This window comes from Eschrichtius robustus, chromosome 2 (assembly GCF_028021215.1).
Source record: "Eschrichtius robustus isolate mEscRob2 chromosome 2, mEscRob2.pri, whole genome shotgun sequence".
Classification (NCBI taxonomy): domain Eukaryota; kingdom Metazoa; phylum Chordata; class Mammalia; order Artiodactyla; family Eschrichtiidae; genus Eschrichtius; species Eschrichtius robustus.
In genome coordinates, this window is record NC_090825.1 from 9,603,821 (window position 1) to 9,619,762 (window position 15,942).

General features: G+C 42.9%; 1 protein-coding gene across 3 annotated transcripts in view; it reads right to left on the minus strand.

Moving 5' to 3' along the window:
- The window catches only part of CTNND2 (catenin delta 2), a 779,068-nt gene that overhangs the window by 372,246 nt on the left and 390,880 nt on the right, over positions 1 to 15,942 (minus strand). For all 3 annotated transcript variants that reach the window (XM_068531918.1, XM_068531937.1, XM_068531926.1), the window contains one exon: positions 9,741 to 9,935. In XM_068531918.1, coding sequence (XP_068388019.1) covers positions 9,741 to 9,935 — 195 coding nt within the window. The remainder of the gene's footprint in view (positions 1 to 9,740; positions 9,936 to 15,942) is intronic.

The window sequence follows — 15,942 nt, forward strand, 5'->3', positions numbered from 1 at the left end:
TTCTACTGGAAAAAACTACTACACCTTGGTGGGCTAACTAATTTACAACATTTCTCATTTAATTGAATTTATTGAGATATGCAGAAAAATCTAACTTTGTTCATTTATAGGAAAATCAAGAATATGATACATATAGTTATCTTAATTTTATTTTAAAGTGTTTTGAGTCTTCGTTTAATCAGTGATACTACTATATTAAGAAAAAAGACGGTGGACTATGAAATTTAAGACGGGTGAACAACTTCCAGAAAGATCACATTTGAAAAAAAAAATCACAATCACATTTCTGTCACTTGACAAATGGCCTTTCAGAAGTATTCCTGAAGCCATAAGTTTCAACTTTTTTAGGTCACAATAAATAGAGTACCTGATGAGAATTTCAAAATATAAAATTAGAACTCAAACTGATACTGCCAAATTCAAATAAATTAGAGACTGATCAATGCAAGGAAAATAATGCAAAATAGCAATACAAATGGGGAGAAAAATACACCATTTTAAAGGGTAGGTTATATGATCATATAGAAGAAAATGCATGAGAAACTAAGAGATCTCAAAGTAGCCATCGGTAATGTAACAATGTAATACCTTATGTTTTTTTAAGCATGAGGTAAAAGAATGATTTCAACACATTAAAACTGATTTCTCCCTTTTTGCCTTGTCTGTTCAGACTGCGGTGTGCTTGATGCAGACTGTGGCTCTCTATTAATACAGATAAGCCGATACTGATCACACGATTAAAAGACTTTTCTTTAACACAAATTTTCCCTTAATTTCTGTCTTGTTATACTCGGTTGGCCAAAAAGTGCGTTCGGGTTTTTAAGATGGTACGGAGGACCCGAAAGGACGTTATGGCCTACGTTTTCTCTCATTTGAGTTTTAGAGCTCAGTTGACCAAATCACCCACCTTGGAGGATTACTCTATTCAACTGAACTTTCTTATGGCAAACATTTGAAGTAAAAGGTGCTTTTATCAGCTCTGTAAACACTCCTCTCTCTTCTCACCTGCTCTGCAAACAGCCCCTTCTCCCCTCAATAAGCTCTTCCAACTCAGTGAATCACACTGCTGGTCTCTTTGGGGAGAGCTTAAAAGTAGTCTCTTCGGGGAGATTTTAAAAGTAGCCTCTTCAGCAGTTGACCTGATACTTCACCTTTTCACGCTGTTCATGAAATTACCTGTTTTCCGAAGAGCTACACAAATAAAGGTCTAGTGCGTAAAGGGAAAAAAATAGATGTTTTATGTGTTGTATTTTGTTTGAAAGAAGGGAAGGGAGATCCTTTTTAATAAAAGCAAACATTCTATTTTGATGAGGATAGATGGTTACATGCATTATTTACTGACAATGGGAAAAAAAGGAGAACAGAATAAAATACAAGACTCTGGCACATGAAGAAACTTGGGGGATGGAATATAAAGTAGGGTTCAACAGAAAAAAGAAAAAAACATTTGTTTTTGTATTATTTATCTTTGCTTTTATGTATATTTGTACATAGAGAGATATGAAAACATAAAATACTTTTACGCATGTTACAGAATACAAAGTAAGCAAACAATAAGCTAATTAAATAACATTCCTTCTGCAAGCTCAGAGAATAAAAATGGCTTAGGTGACAATGGGTCCAAAAACATGGCCTATATACCTTTAAAGTTATTACTTAAATAATAACAACTCTATCATTTCAGGAATGAGGAACCTTCACCACCCAATCTACTATATTCCCAGTAGTATTATCCTCTAGAACTGAATTATACATGTCTTCCAATTTTCTGCACTCTGCACAGGTTGATCCAAGCTAAGCTCAATGGAAAAATATTCAAGGGTAAATTTAACATCATCTTTTAACTTCATATGTCATTATTTTTGTGGGGGAGACGCATTTCATGAGGGATTATTATTAGTGTTGATGTTGATTACTGGTGTTGATTTTGCTGCTTCTAAATTGTATCGACTGTTCCACCAGCAAACACTTTGTTCTCCTTCAGCTGTAATTAGACTTTGTATTTACACCATTTTAGGTGAATTGATATAGGTAAGCATCTGGAAGCTCTTCTTGGTTTTAAGATGATATTTATCACTGGGCTCATTAAAAATTTCCAGTTGGGTAATCATGTGCCCCTGAACTTTTTAGACTTAAAAGAGGTAAAAATTTTAACTAAGAGGTTATGGAGGATCTAATTTGACTTGCTCCAGGGGGAAGCAATCATTTTCACCATTTGAAGTAACAGCCTTTAATAAGTAATAAACTGTTAATATTCCACCTTTTGTGGACTCAAAAGATGAATTTCATTGAAAATGTTATTTATATTTTATTGAAGAATAGCAATAAAATTTTATGAATATGAAGGTTCTATGTAATCCCTCTATAACTTTATGAAGTATTGGCTATTACTGCAGAAAGTTAAGTTTTTTAAAAAATGCTTTCTCCATATGGGCAAATATTTTCATCCCATTCTTATTTCTTGTTATGTTGCAATATTTGTCAACCTCATAAGGATATTTAGAAGGTTTTCTCCTTGCAGCGTACCTACGCTAATTCATTCTTTTTTTTTTTTTTTTTTTTGGCTGTGTTGGGTCTTTGTTTCTGTGCGAGGGCTTTCTCTAGTTGCGGCAAGCGGGAGCCACTCTTCATCACGGTGCGCGGGCCTCTCACTACTGCGGCCTCTCTTGTTGGGAGCACAGGCTCCAGACGCGCAGGCTCGGTAGTTGTGGCTCACAGGCCCAGTTGCTCTGCGGCATGTGGGATCTTCCCAGACCAGGGCTCGGACCCGTGTCCCCTGCGTTGGCAGGCAGATTCTCAACCACTGCGCCACCAGGGAAGCCCCTAATTCATTCTTTATTAGAAGCTGACACATTCATCACAGAAAGCTTGTTTTCTCCACTCAGGATCACATTTACCCAAAAGGAAATTCATGTGACTATCAACGCAGCTGATGTTGGCCATTTTTGCTAGTTTAGAAAGATGTGTTTGGGGGGTTGTCAGAGTCAAGTATTTACGTTCATCAAATGACTCCTAAGTTGACAGTCATTGATATGTTTGAGTTTGAAATAAAAATCTGTGTCATCTTAATAGACTTTAGCATAAGCAAATCCATGAGAGTCACAAGTTCTTTGTCTGGCCGTGCTCCTTATTATATAAGCTCTGGTTTGGACAAGGCTTATCCTGGACAAAAGGTACATTTTATCTAAACCGACGCCCTCATTAAAAGTGTGCCTCTTTAAATTTTCATTGTGCAAGAAGTAAAGACTCAGACGTTGGGTGGATGGTCCTGGAAGAGCAGGTGGGGATATTCGCTCTACTGCCCCACTCACCGCTCAGTGGCCTGGTCGTCTGCTGCGGCCAGAGCATCCTGTCTCCTTGCCCAGGGAGACAGCACGGATGCACCTGATAAGAGGGTCCCCTCTGGGGAGCCCTGTTGAGTGGTGACCACTGCTGATTCAGGAAGTGACCCTTTTATGTTCTCTCGCGCTGCTAGATCTCCAGGGCCATCATGCTGGCTCCTGTCTCAGTCCTGTCCTGGTGCCCCTAGGGGCAGCTGCTCTACTGTCTCTGCCACCCTACAAAGTCACATCTGGGCCCAGGGAGGCTGGGGGGTCATCCTCCGAGCCCGCTCCCTTCTGCTGGGACTGCGTGGGGGAAATGGTCTGTGGTTCTTGTTGCCAACTAAAAGCTGGCACTTGCCACCTGCCTCTACAAGGATGAAATCACAAGCTGCTGCGACCGCTGACCTTCAACACCCCCTGAAAGGAGTTCAGGGTGGAGATGAGGAATGATGCACTCTGTGCTCTGGGCAAAACTGGCAGAACAGGTCTTCAGATAGTTAGATACTTTCAGGGGAAGATTTTATGAGACCACTTCTTGCATCTCCTCACATCTAGAAAAGCACTAAAATCATTAATGGTGACGTCTGTTCCTTGTGACTAGCAGAAACCTTCTGCCAAAAATATGTGCTCGATTGCATGTACTCCTCTTCACCAAAATCACATCTATACTCACCTTCCCCCCCTGCCTCTTTGGACCAGTTCCTCAGAGCTATCTGAAATGCTGTCTCCCAGGCTATAGTCCTCATTTTGCACCAAATAAAACTTAACTCACACCTCTAACGTTGTGCATTTTTTTTCAGTTGACATTGTCCAGCACTGGCTGGGGTACCTGAGCAGGAAGGGTCAGAGCTAGGTCTGAGGTGCGGGCAGAAGACCCTCTTCAGACCATGCTCCCTGGCACAGCCGTGGCCCACAGAGTGCTGGCCCAGCTGAATAAAATCCGATTGATTTCTTGTGTGTGAGTTGTGAACCCTGTTGTACGTTTTACCATCCACCAGCCTGGAGCAGGAGAGGGGAGAAGTGGGATTTGTCAACCCTGATTCTCTAACACGCACACAAATGTATACAAATGCACATACATAAGCCTCTGACATTATGGTTAGGAAGCTTTTTGGTTTGGGAAAGGCTCGAGGACCTTTTTGAACACCCAAAGGTAGACTGTGCTCCTTGTCTGAATCGGGATCTAAGTCAGTCTTCATAATAAAGTAACAGGGGTGAGAGGGTAACTATGGTGTCCAAGACAGAGAGATGGAAAAAAGATGGCGATAGGTTGGGTATAGGGGGAGAAGCTAACTGAGAAATCGCCTTTGGAGGGGAAGTTTAGGGAGCTTCAATCTGTCTCACCTTCGAGGACTACAGCTGTTTCCTGCTCTTCTCGGTATAGTTATCTCGGTGTATCTCTCAGCTCTAGCACAATCTATAACTCAGGATGGCCTTAGTGGTGTTTGGAAAGGGAGGCCCAGGGATGGGGTCAGCATGGGCCTGAGCAGGGATGGGAGAGAAGAGTGGCCACAGGAGATAATGCCCGGGACCCCGAGCCAGGTGGAAGCAGAGCTGAAGCACTGAGGGACCAAGGGCAGGTACCACTCCACAGCCCCACTCCCTGCTGAGAAACTAAAGGATGACCTGGCAGGGCGTCAGGAATCGTGTATAGTGCAGTCTTGAGTTACATGTTATCTAGGAAAGAAACGACAGTATGTGTGGGTTTTGTGCTTTTTTTTTTTTTAACAGATAAGGTCATTTTAATTTTGCAATTGTATAAAGAAGACGGGATTTTTTTTTCCCTGTTTTTCCTGTGAGAGGAAAATACATATTAGTAAGTAAAATTATTTCAATTTAGTTGAATTTGTGCCCAATCTAAGCAAGTGAGTCAGGCATCCAAGAAACTAATTTGAATGGTTGACCGTTCAAAGGAGTTACTTTTGAGCCTCTGAGTCCAGTGTCACCAGTTGAGGGATGTCCTTTTCTCTTTTGTAATGATCCTGCTTGCTTAATTTTGAATATGTTCTATTTTTTTGGTGCTTTTCTTAATACTCTGTCTTCATTTTTGTCTGGAATATTCATTTAGCTTTTAATATATTACCTTCCATTACCAGTTATTTTTTCCTATTTTAGGTCCTTCTCTGAAACTAAAATGAGCATGCGTGAGGACAAGGAGTTGGTTTAAGCTTCTTTGGACCCGAAGCCCATCAAGCACGTGGTTTGTCTTCAACAGACATTATCTGATTAACACAGGACACAGGAAATCCTAACGCTCTCTAGATGAAAATGGGTGTATATTTATTTCGTTTTTGAATGATGATTTTTACAAATGCAGGGTCAACCAAGATGACTGTTAAGAGCCCAGGTCCCAGGGCAAAACTGCCTGGGTGTGAAGGTTTAAAGACTGGCTCCATACAACCTGTGTGACCTTGGGCAGATTACTCAACATCTCTGTGCCTCAGTATTCTGATTCGTAAAGTGAGCATCATAATAGCACCTCCTTCATAGGGCGGTTCTGAGGATTAGTAAATACATTCAAAGCATTGAGAACCATCGCTGAAAGTGGCGACGTGCTATATGCTTTGTCATCCTGTCTCACCTGCTTGATGCTATGGCACCATCTAGTAATTCCCAAATTGTTAAGGCCAATACACTTGACTTCACTCCCAAGTGGGGATTCCCTCAAGAGCAGCAAGTGGCCTTCAATTCCCCTGCCCCACTCTTCTGGAAGTATCCTCTGGAAATGCTCTACAGATGGAACTGAAGGACCCCCGGCCAGTGGCCTTACTTCACAGCAGAGAGGTAAGGCTGAAGAGTCACCTTGGCCACCGATCTGAGCCAAAAGCCAGTGACCCCGGAACAGTTCAGGTCTAACAGGCCTCGTAAGAACCTGTCCTCTTCTCCCAAGGAATTAGGGTATTTGCTCTGACTCTGGAAGCTTCTTAAAGGTCTGTACCAGTGGTGGCACTAAGTGTGGGGTGCGTATAGCACAGGGGATGTGAAAAATAACCCTCTGGATATGGAAAAGCAATCTTTTTTTTTTAACTTTATTTTTTATTTTTTTGGTCGCACCGCACGGCTTGTGGGATCTTAGTTCCCCGATCAGGGATCGAACCGGGGCCCCCGACAGTGAGAGCACGGTGTCCTAACCACTGGACCGCCAGGGAATTCCTGGGAAAGCGATCTTAAAATGTTTCTTTAATTGAAGTTTAATCTTGCCTTTACTAGATATAATTTAATACTATTGTATAATATGTATGTAATTTATAAGTGAGAGATATATACCCGTATTAAAAGCATTTTCTCAAACATGTGGGTTCTGACAGAGACAGTTCCTGGAGGTGCAGGGTTAGCTGGGAAAGGGTAAGGACTTGAAATGAATTCAGGATAGAAACAGGGAGTAACCTGAGCAGGTGTGAGGGAGAGAGGGCTTGTGGCTTTATGCTTAGGCACTGGAGAGGTGGCTTCTCCCCACCTGTCCCCAAGAGACCACCCCATGCACTTCTAGAAATTTCCATAGTGTTGTGGAAATCAGCATATTTCCTCAAAAGTGCCTCAAGTTCAAAGATGCGGGCAGGGAGGGTGTCTTGGGCATCTGGATGGCACACCTCAACAGATCTCGGCCAGGGCAGAGGTTACTAATACTGGGAAAGGGCTGGGCAAACAGATTGTCCCCTCTGAAGCACTCAGAGGACACTCCTGCCTTCTCTTAGAGGAGAGAGAGAAGAAAAACACTCGTTTATTCATTCAGCCTGGCTCTCCACTGATGGCTTAGAACGGGGGTCAGCAAACTTCTGTAAAGGGCCAGTAAGTAAGTATTCTCAGCTTGACCAACCATATCGTCTCTGTCACTATTCAACTGGGCGGCTGCAGGGTGACAGCAACTACAGATGATCTGGAAACAAAAGGGTGGGGCTGTATTGCAATAACTGTTTATGAACTCTGAAATTTGGATTTCATATGACTTTTACATATCCCCAAATAGTATCCATCTTTTGACTGCAAACCATTTAAAAATGTAATAATCGGGCTTCCCTGGTGGCGCAGTGGTTGAGAATCTGCCTGCTAATGCAGGGGACATGGGTTCGAGCCCTGGTCTGGGAAGATCCCACATGCCGCGGAGGAACTAGGCCCGTGAGCCACAACTACTGAGCCTGCGCGTCTGGAGCCTGTGCTCCGCAACAAGAGAGGCCGCGATAGTGAGAGGCCCGCGCACCGCGATGAAGAGTGGCCCCCGCCTGCCGCAACTAGAGAAAGCCCTTGCACAGAAACGAAGACCCAACACAGCCAAAAATAAATAAACAAATAAATAAATTAAAAATGAGTTTAAGAACAACAACAAAGACCCAATACATTTTAAAAATAAATAAATAAATAAAAATGTGATAATCGTTTTTAATGCACAAGCACTACTACAACAGGTGACGAGCTGGGTTTAGACTGTGAGCCATAGTTTGCCAACCCCAGGCTTAGAGAAAACACTACTTTTGTTGTTGTCATTGTTCTTTTTTTTTTTTTTTAAGTGTGAACATCATTCCTGGTCCTTAATTTACGATCGATGAATGAAATATTTTTTTCCTATTGTAGCTAATTTTTCATTAAACCTCCAGAAGTTTATCAACGAGAGCTAATTCTAAAAGCCTATGAATATAGAACAGAGAATCAACATAATCCCTTTTGTTGTCAGTTTTTCTTCAAATTAGATACTGAATGTCACCGAGATTGTTATCTTTGTCTTTTATAAGGAGTGGGTGGAAATAAAATTACCCTAGTTAATAATATGCAACAAGCTAAATGTTAAAATAGCCCAGCCTCAGACTGGAGTAGATTTAGCAGGCTGAAGGTGAGAGAAACTCTGACAGAAGAATAAATGGGTATTCTTTCTGCCTAAACTAAGATATGTACTATTAACACTGGAGGGCATTTACAATGTCAAGAGTAAAATCAAGGAGCATCTTGTGCTTTTCTTCCTATGATGCAGTGAAATACTGAAATGTAAATATCAATAATCAGCTAGAAAAGCAACATAGCTTGCCTGGATTTCAAAACATATAATTTAGTATCATAATGTAGTTTAACAAAATTGCTATGATCTACTTCTTGGGAACTGGAAGTTACGACAGTCTGAAGATGCAGTGCCCGGTGCCAAGGCCTGGACCGGAGCTTCCGCGTCCCCACACCTCGGCCCCTGCCCGGGATAATGTGTATCATTAGAAATGAAGGAGACAGCTCTACTGTCTGCAAACCGGCAGCATACTGTTTTCTAAGTTAACTTAGCCACGGGAGGCTTTACAGGAAGTGCAATTCTCAGTATCTTCTTAATGATATTGATTTTACAGTTAAGATAAATGTGCTCTAGCACATTTAATCATGACATTTAACCAGTTATTTTGCAAATGGCTTCATGTTCTGGAAAACACTTGTCCTTCTTCACGTGGCCTAAGGTTGTGTCAATTCAAAATATGTATTTAATCCAGGAAAGCTATACAGGTGACTGAACCATATGCAACTGCCAATAACCGACTGTTCAGAAATAATTTCATATGATTCAACCTAATAGTGTGTATGAAATAAATTCTCAGTTGGCTTTACAAAATATGCTACATTTTTTAGTAAATATGCTTCTTTCCCACCAAGCTTGCCAAACAGGTAGACTGTGTCATTAAAAAAACACTTACCAGCATGAGGCATATGCCTTTATATGTCCTGTATAGTGACTGTGCTTTCCTAAAGTAGTTATATTCATTAAATACATTAATAATGATGTACAAAAAATTGGTACTGCTTCCTTCAATTTGCCTGTGTGACAAAATGAGCTGACAACCCCCCTGTACTTATTTCATTTACAATCTACTCAGGGAGCTAAAGTGGAGTCATATTTGGTTTCTATCCTCATCACAAACATTAATGAGAGAAGCAGGTCATATCATAATGCTTCTGAGGAAACAGGACATACACACACACACACACCCCTTTCACAAGGGAGTGTTCTTTAAGCTTCCAAGCAGGCCCACCCCTCTGTGGACAGGCCCGCCCTCTGTGGACAGACCCACCCTCTGTGGACAAGCCACCCCTCTGTGGACAGGTCCACCCTCTGTGGACAGGTCCCCCATCTGTGGACAAGCCACCACTCTGTGGACAGGTCACTCCACTGTGGACAGGCCTGCCCTCTGTGGACAGACCCCCGTCTGTGGACAGGCCCACCCTCTGTGGACAGGCCACTCCACTGTGGACAGGCCCCCCTTCCGTGGACAGGCCCGCCCTCTGTGGACAGACTCCCGTCTGTGGACAGGCCCCCCTTCCGTGGACAGGCCCGCCCTCTGTGGACAGGCCCGCCCTCTGTGGACAGGCCACTCCACTGTGGACAGGCCCCCGTTCTGTGGTCAGACCCACCCTCTGTGGACAGGTCCCCCACCGGGGGTCCTGAATACACACCTGTGCTCGTGCGGTACGTGCCCGTGTGTGCTGGCGGCAGAGGGTCCCCCTGGCTCTGGCTGAGACTCCTCATGGGGGGCTTCTGATAGACGCGGTCTTCATAGATGGGGTCTATGTGGTGCTCTGGGGACTGCAGGGCCCGCAGCTCCGGGCCCAGGTGGCCGTGCTGGCTGCTGTATGAGGCCCGGGACCCAGCTGAAAGGAATGGACAAGGAGACAGTAAGACCCGACCGACATTCAAACAGAACTTGTTTGAACAAAGACATATTTGAATTTGGGGGGGACAGGAGTGTTGAAATCTGCAGAAAATCAAATGAATGGCAGCAAGAGGTCAAGCTAATCAGCTTATCTGCATCACCCAGCTGCCTTGCTTTGCTCCCAAACCTGATCTCTGTATAAGGATGATAATGATTCTGAGATAAATCCGCATTGAACAGGGCCAGTGAAACAGCATTTTTCCCAGCCTAACGAATGTAGCAGGTTTCCTCACTAAAGAAATCAGGCAGACTGAAGTCAAACCTAAAAAGCTCTTATTATCCCCTAGTCCTTGCACCTGAAATTTTACAACAGGAATTCTCATTTAAAACGATGAGCAAATGCACAAGCCATGGTGGCAAGTCAAGCCGTCTTGATGCTGTTCTTGAAAAGTGGACCAGAATTTGTTCTCATCAGCAGTTCTTCCCTGGACGATGAATGAACCAAAATGTTCGGACTTAACAGTAGTCTAAACCCCTGAGAGAAGCAGATTTTAAAGAAAAAGCTTTTCAAGTTACGTTTTCCTTTACTCTTACCCTCCAAATTAAAGGATCTGCATTTAGTCTACCTTCCTCTGAAACAGTTCAAATGGTTGCCACAAACTGGTTTAATTTATAAATCGAGGCTACACAGCATGTGCCTGTAGTGTTCGTAAATCCTTATTTGTGTCTTTTTTTTTTTTCTTTTCTTTCTTGCACTGTATGGGAAGAGGTGTGGCTTGGAAGCAGTGCTGTGGGCCAGGGAATCTCTGCGCAAGAGGAAACACTCTCAAGAGGGTTAAGAGCTTGAGCTGACACACGAAAAAGAAGATGTTGACTGAGAGCGAATATTTCGTCCGAGGGAAAGCCAGAGTCACAGGAGTAGACATGCCAGGAGAATCATCTCCACGGGGACAGATGGGGTGGAGGACATCTAGGGACAGCGAAGGGGCATCAAGGAGAGACGGTTATCTAACAATGGTGAGTACAGGACACACACGAAACCCAAACAAGGCTACAGATGATTTTAGCAAAGACCCTTCAGCTAACTCTCCAAAGCTAATAACCCGCATGGCACGCTGGGATTTAACAGTCAACTGCCTTTGAATAGTCCCAACTGGGAGCCCTCCATTCCAGCTTAAAGTTAGAGGGAGTTGGAATTCCTTGATTTTGGTTGTGTTTGTGGACAGTTCTCCCTCGGTCCTGCTGTTCCCCGGCCTTCACCGGTGGCCACCTTAAAGCCAACATCTTCAGTGCTCAAAGACTGGGCTGCTTCTTCAGAATGATCTAACCCCAAAGATTTTGATATTCTTGTCTAGTATATTTGAGGACAAAGCCACTCAAAAGTTTTGAAATTGCCAACAGATAAATGTTTTACTGGTATATTTTACACAGGCTGCTTTACATTTAAATCAACAGAGAACAGAGCAATTCCGAAGGACTGGGGCAGTGCTAAGACTTCCATGAGTTCAGTCTTGATAACAATCACTGAATGTTTTGAGGAAAGGAAGGGAATCAAGTAGGCAAGTTCCATACCTTTCCCTTTGCTAGTAATTAAATAAGTTCTGATTTAGAGAGCGTTCAGATGAGTGATAGATTCAAAATAACTGTTTTACATAATTAGGTTCATTGCATCTGATTTATCAAATGCCAACATCACACTGAATATTATCACATGCTCGTATTTTCCAGGAATCTATTTAAGTACAATAAGCCTCGAGTTCCTGCTGTCAGTTCTTTCTACCTCTGAAGGTTTTGATAATATTGCCAAGAACTTAGAAATGTAAAAAACAAGGAAACAGTCATTACATCCAAATGTCATATAGTTAAATAAAAGTTATCCGTCCCTGGTAGATTTAGAGGTGTAACTTTATCACCATTCCTCGATTCTAAGCAGCTAAAAATATCCAACGATGAACAGTAAAAGGACCTGCTGATCTTTTAAGTGGTATGTGTGAAAATCCTCTTCTTATAAGCATTTACTGGGCATTAGGAAATTTTTATTAGTATCATAAATCAGAAATTAATGACCAAGGGTCCTAGGTGAGGAGCAAGAATCTTAAGATAAGGCCTACCTCTGTGGATAGCAGAATTTCTATGTGCTGGTATTAAGAAAAATGCAATAGTACAATTATTAAATATTTGGAGAGTATACTACACTTTTTTATTAGCATGCTTTTGACAGAACTGTAAGTTCATAGTGTTTCCCTGTGGAGACACTTGTGCAAAATACCTTTGCATATTTAAGCATTATGCATAGAGCTGAGATAAGGCATTTTAAACCAAGCATTGTTTGCACCCTTTTTATTCACTGTGGTCAGGTTTTAGTTGCTCGTGGCTGGGTGGGCACAGTTAATGGGAAGAGAGACAGAACTAGGAGAAAAAAGAGGGGCAAGGAATTAAAGGTTAAAAGTGAAACTTCTGGAATTCATGCCCTCTACCACTCTTGCTCAAGAAAGAACATATCAGGCCCCGACTAACAAGGCCTGTTTTATTTGGGGCAATTTCAAGAAAAAAAAAAATCTCACACACCTCTTCTCTGAATAGGCTCCAAAATTTCATGAGATGGTGTATATATTTGCTGATTCAAAGAAAATACACTTTTCTTGATACATGCACCCCAGTGTTCATTGCAGCACTATTTACAATAGCCAGGACATGGAAGCAACCTAATGTCCATCAACAGAGGAATGGATAAAGAAGACGTGGTGTATATATACAATAGAACATTACTCAGCCATAAAAAGGAACGAAATTGTGCCCTTTGCAGAGACGTGGATGGACCTAGAGACTGTCATACAGAGTGAAGTAAGTCAGAAAGAGAAAAGCAAATATCGTATATTAACACATATATGTAGAATCTAAAAAAATGGTATAGATGAACTTATTTGCAAAGTGGAAGTAGAGACACAGACGTAGAGAACAAACATATGGACACCAAGGGGGGAAGTTGGGGGTGGGATGAATTGGGAGACTGGGATTGACATATATCCACTACTATGTATAAAACAGATAACTAATGAGAACTGACTGTATAGCACAGGGAACTCTACTCAGTGCCTGCGGTGACCTAAATGGGAAGGAAATCCAAGGAAGAGGGGATATATGTATACATGTGGCTGATTCACTTTGCTGCACAGCAGAAACTAACACAACATTGTAAAGCAACTAGACTCCAATTTAAAAACAAGAAAAAAAAGAAAATACGCTTTTCTTTAGTAGTAATTTTCTTTTACCATCACGGTCTATTTGACAGTGAGTGCTCAGTGTAACACTGGACTCAAAACACCACTAGTAAACATCTGCATCTTTGCCAGAAACTGGAACAATGTTAACAAGAGAAAATGCTAGAGAAACTCTGACTTCGTTAAAATGTCACGGATGTCCAGGCTAATTATGTTGGTGGAGAACAATTCTGAGAACCTCACCTTGACCAAGCTGAGGGCTCAGAACAGCAGTGTGACAAAGGGCAATGGAAACATGGATGGGCCCAAGAGAAAAGGGAAAGCAGACCCCACGGACCAGCCCAACTGCATCAACCGGTCCCCCGCCATTGCAGACCCAGGTCATGTAAGTATAATACCTGTGTCCAGACTTTATGACCAATTTCTGCCGCAACGCTTCCAGCATCCAATGTTAACCTTTCAATGCTATCATATGCTTTTACTCATCCTACTTCTCCTCTTCAGAAGACAAAGTTTGGGTCTAGAGAGCCCAGGCCCTGGCAGTGTTCATATATAGTATGTTCCTGAAATCAATGGGTTTGAAGACTCACATCTGAAGCATGAATGCTCAGCTTACAGGCTAAGAGAGGTTGTGATCCAGGAGGGCTGAAGGGTAGTGTAACAACCACATGGGTGCTCTGTGCAGGCCAGGCCCTCCTGCAGGTCCAGGAGCCCCGGAGGACTGGGAAGAACCAGCAAATTGATGCAGGAACAGGCTTGAGACACTTGCTGCACAAGAGCTACCATGTGTCCTAGGACCTCAGTCACTGGCCCACTGCTGCTAGGGCTGACTTGGATGCTCAGATTGCTCAGAACTGGTCACTCCTGGCCACTCGGCTGTGGTGCTGGTGATGGGAGGTGAGAGGAGAGGTTCAGTTCTGTGGCAGAGACGTGTAACCAAGCAGGACCCTATGGGGTCTTCCTGGGACAGACCCCTCCCCCCATGTCCTCTGCTGTAGCTCCTCTCTGAAGTACCTTGATAACAGTATCTCATGCACGCTTCCTGAGTTGTTTTACAGATGCTAAAACCACCACCAAATGGAAGAAATTAACTACTGGATGACCGTGAGTCCTGAGGCCTACAGGTGCCTAAGGACTGATAGTGTTAACTGTCCTGTTCCCTCACCATCAACCAATCAGAGAACCGTGCACGATCACATACCCTGTGACCCCCTACCTCACCTGGCTTTTAAAAACGCTTTGCTGAAACCCTTCAGGGAGTTCAGGGTATCTTGAGCACGAGCCACCCATTCTCCTTGCTTGGACTTGGCCCTGCAATAAACCTTTCTCTGATCCAATCGCTGACGTTTGGGTTTGTTTGGCCTCACTGTGCGTCGGGCACAGGAACTTGCATTGGGTAACAGATGGAGGTATGGTCTCCAGGGGCTCAGAGGGCAGACTGGACCCTGGAGAGTAGAGGGGCCCTAGACCTGGGACATCCCCTGGAGCTCTGTAGGTACCTTCACTCCAGCACCACCACTTACAAGAGCAACTCCTACACAGAAGTGTAAGCAGATAGGTTAGGGGGTCCCTGGAGAAAGAGAACCAGGAATGGCTTTCTTGACAGAAGAGAACCCATTTTGGCCTAAGCCATTTTGTGATCTACGCCTGGCTACAGTGCTTGCCGATGAACAGGTCTCAGTAATTAGTGATCTTCAGGGAGGGAATGCAGAAACAAGGGAGGAGCATTCAAGAAACAACAGTGCAGCCTTGGGGCAGGGTCCTGGTTCCTTAAGGGATATACATAACAATATACCTTTGAGTTCTGCAGAAACTAAAACCCTCACCCAGGTAGAGGATGGAAGGATGATGCTGACCTTCCTGACTTCAACCAGCTAAAGCTTGGCCTCTGTCAACCTGTGCCCCAATTCTATGCTGAATTCTCCTCTGCTCAAGCCCCCTCATGAATATGCATGGACCCTTAGCTTAAAACGTCCCCAATTTTGCTGTTTGGGGAGACTGCTTTGGCAAAGATCCCCTGTGTTCTCCTTATTTGCTGCAAGTAATAAATCTTTCCTCTCCCTGTTCTTTGGCTTGGTTGTGGCTATTGGCTCGACACCCACCGAGAAGTGAACCCAGTTTTTGGGGAACAGAAGCTTGAAAGCATGGCTGCCCCCCTGATTCTGCACACAAAAGGGGGCCTTAGGAGCACAGACGTATAATGCCCAGCAGTTTGAAGTAAACTCAAATAGCATCTAAAGTATTAATTCTACTGCTCTTTTCTTGTGTCATTTTTTTCCCAAACAAACTGAAATAGGGAGACATGATTTGGGCTCCAGATCTGTGTTTAACCAGCTGGGCAAATCAAGGCAATTCATTGAACCTCTCTGAGCCCTGGTTACCTCTAGTGTAAAAATACAAATAATAGTACATGTGTTTGTATGACATGGCATTGTGGGAGGATCAAGGTCAGAGAAATCTGTGTGAAGGGCTCTGCAATTGATAAAGCAGCGTAAAAATAGGTATTCTCACGTCATTCGATCTTAGAATCAAGAAATTGTTATTTCATGAAAATACATCTTTTGATTCTAAAACACAAACACTATAATTTAAACTATCAAAATATCAAAAACAACTTAAGAGATTTAATTGTGAAATATTATAAATGGAAAAAAACCGGATAATTTTGTGAAGTATTATTGGAAAATGTAAATTTTAAGGTTTTATTTTTTCTTAAAAAATTAATGGTGCCTTTTAATGGATAATTGTAAAGAATGAAGGAATGAATGAAGTTCAAAGGGAAAG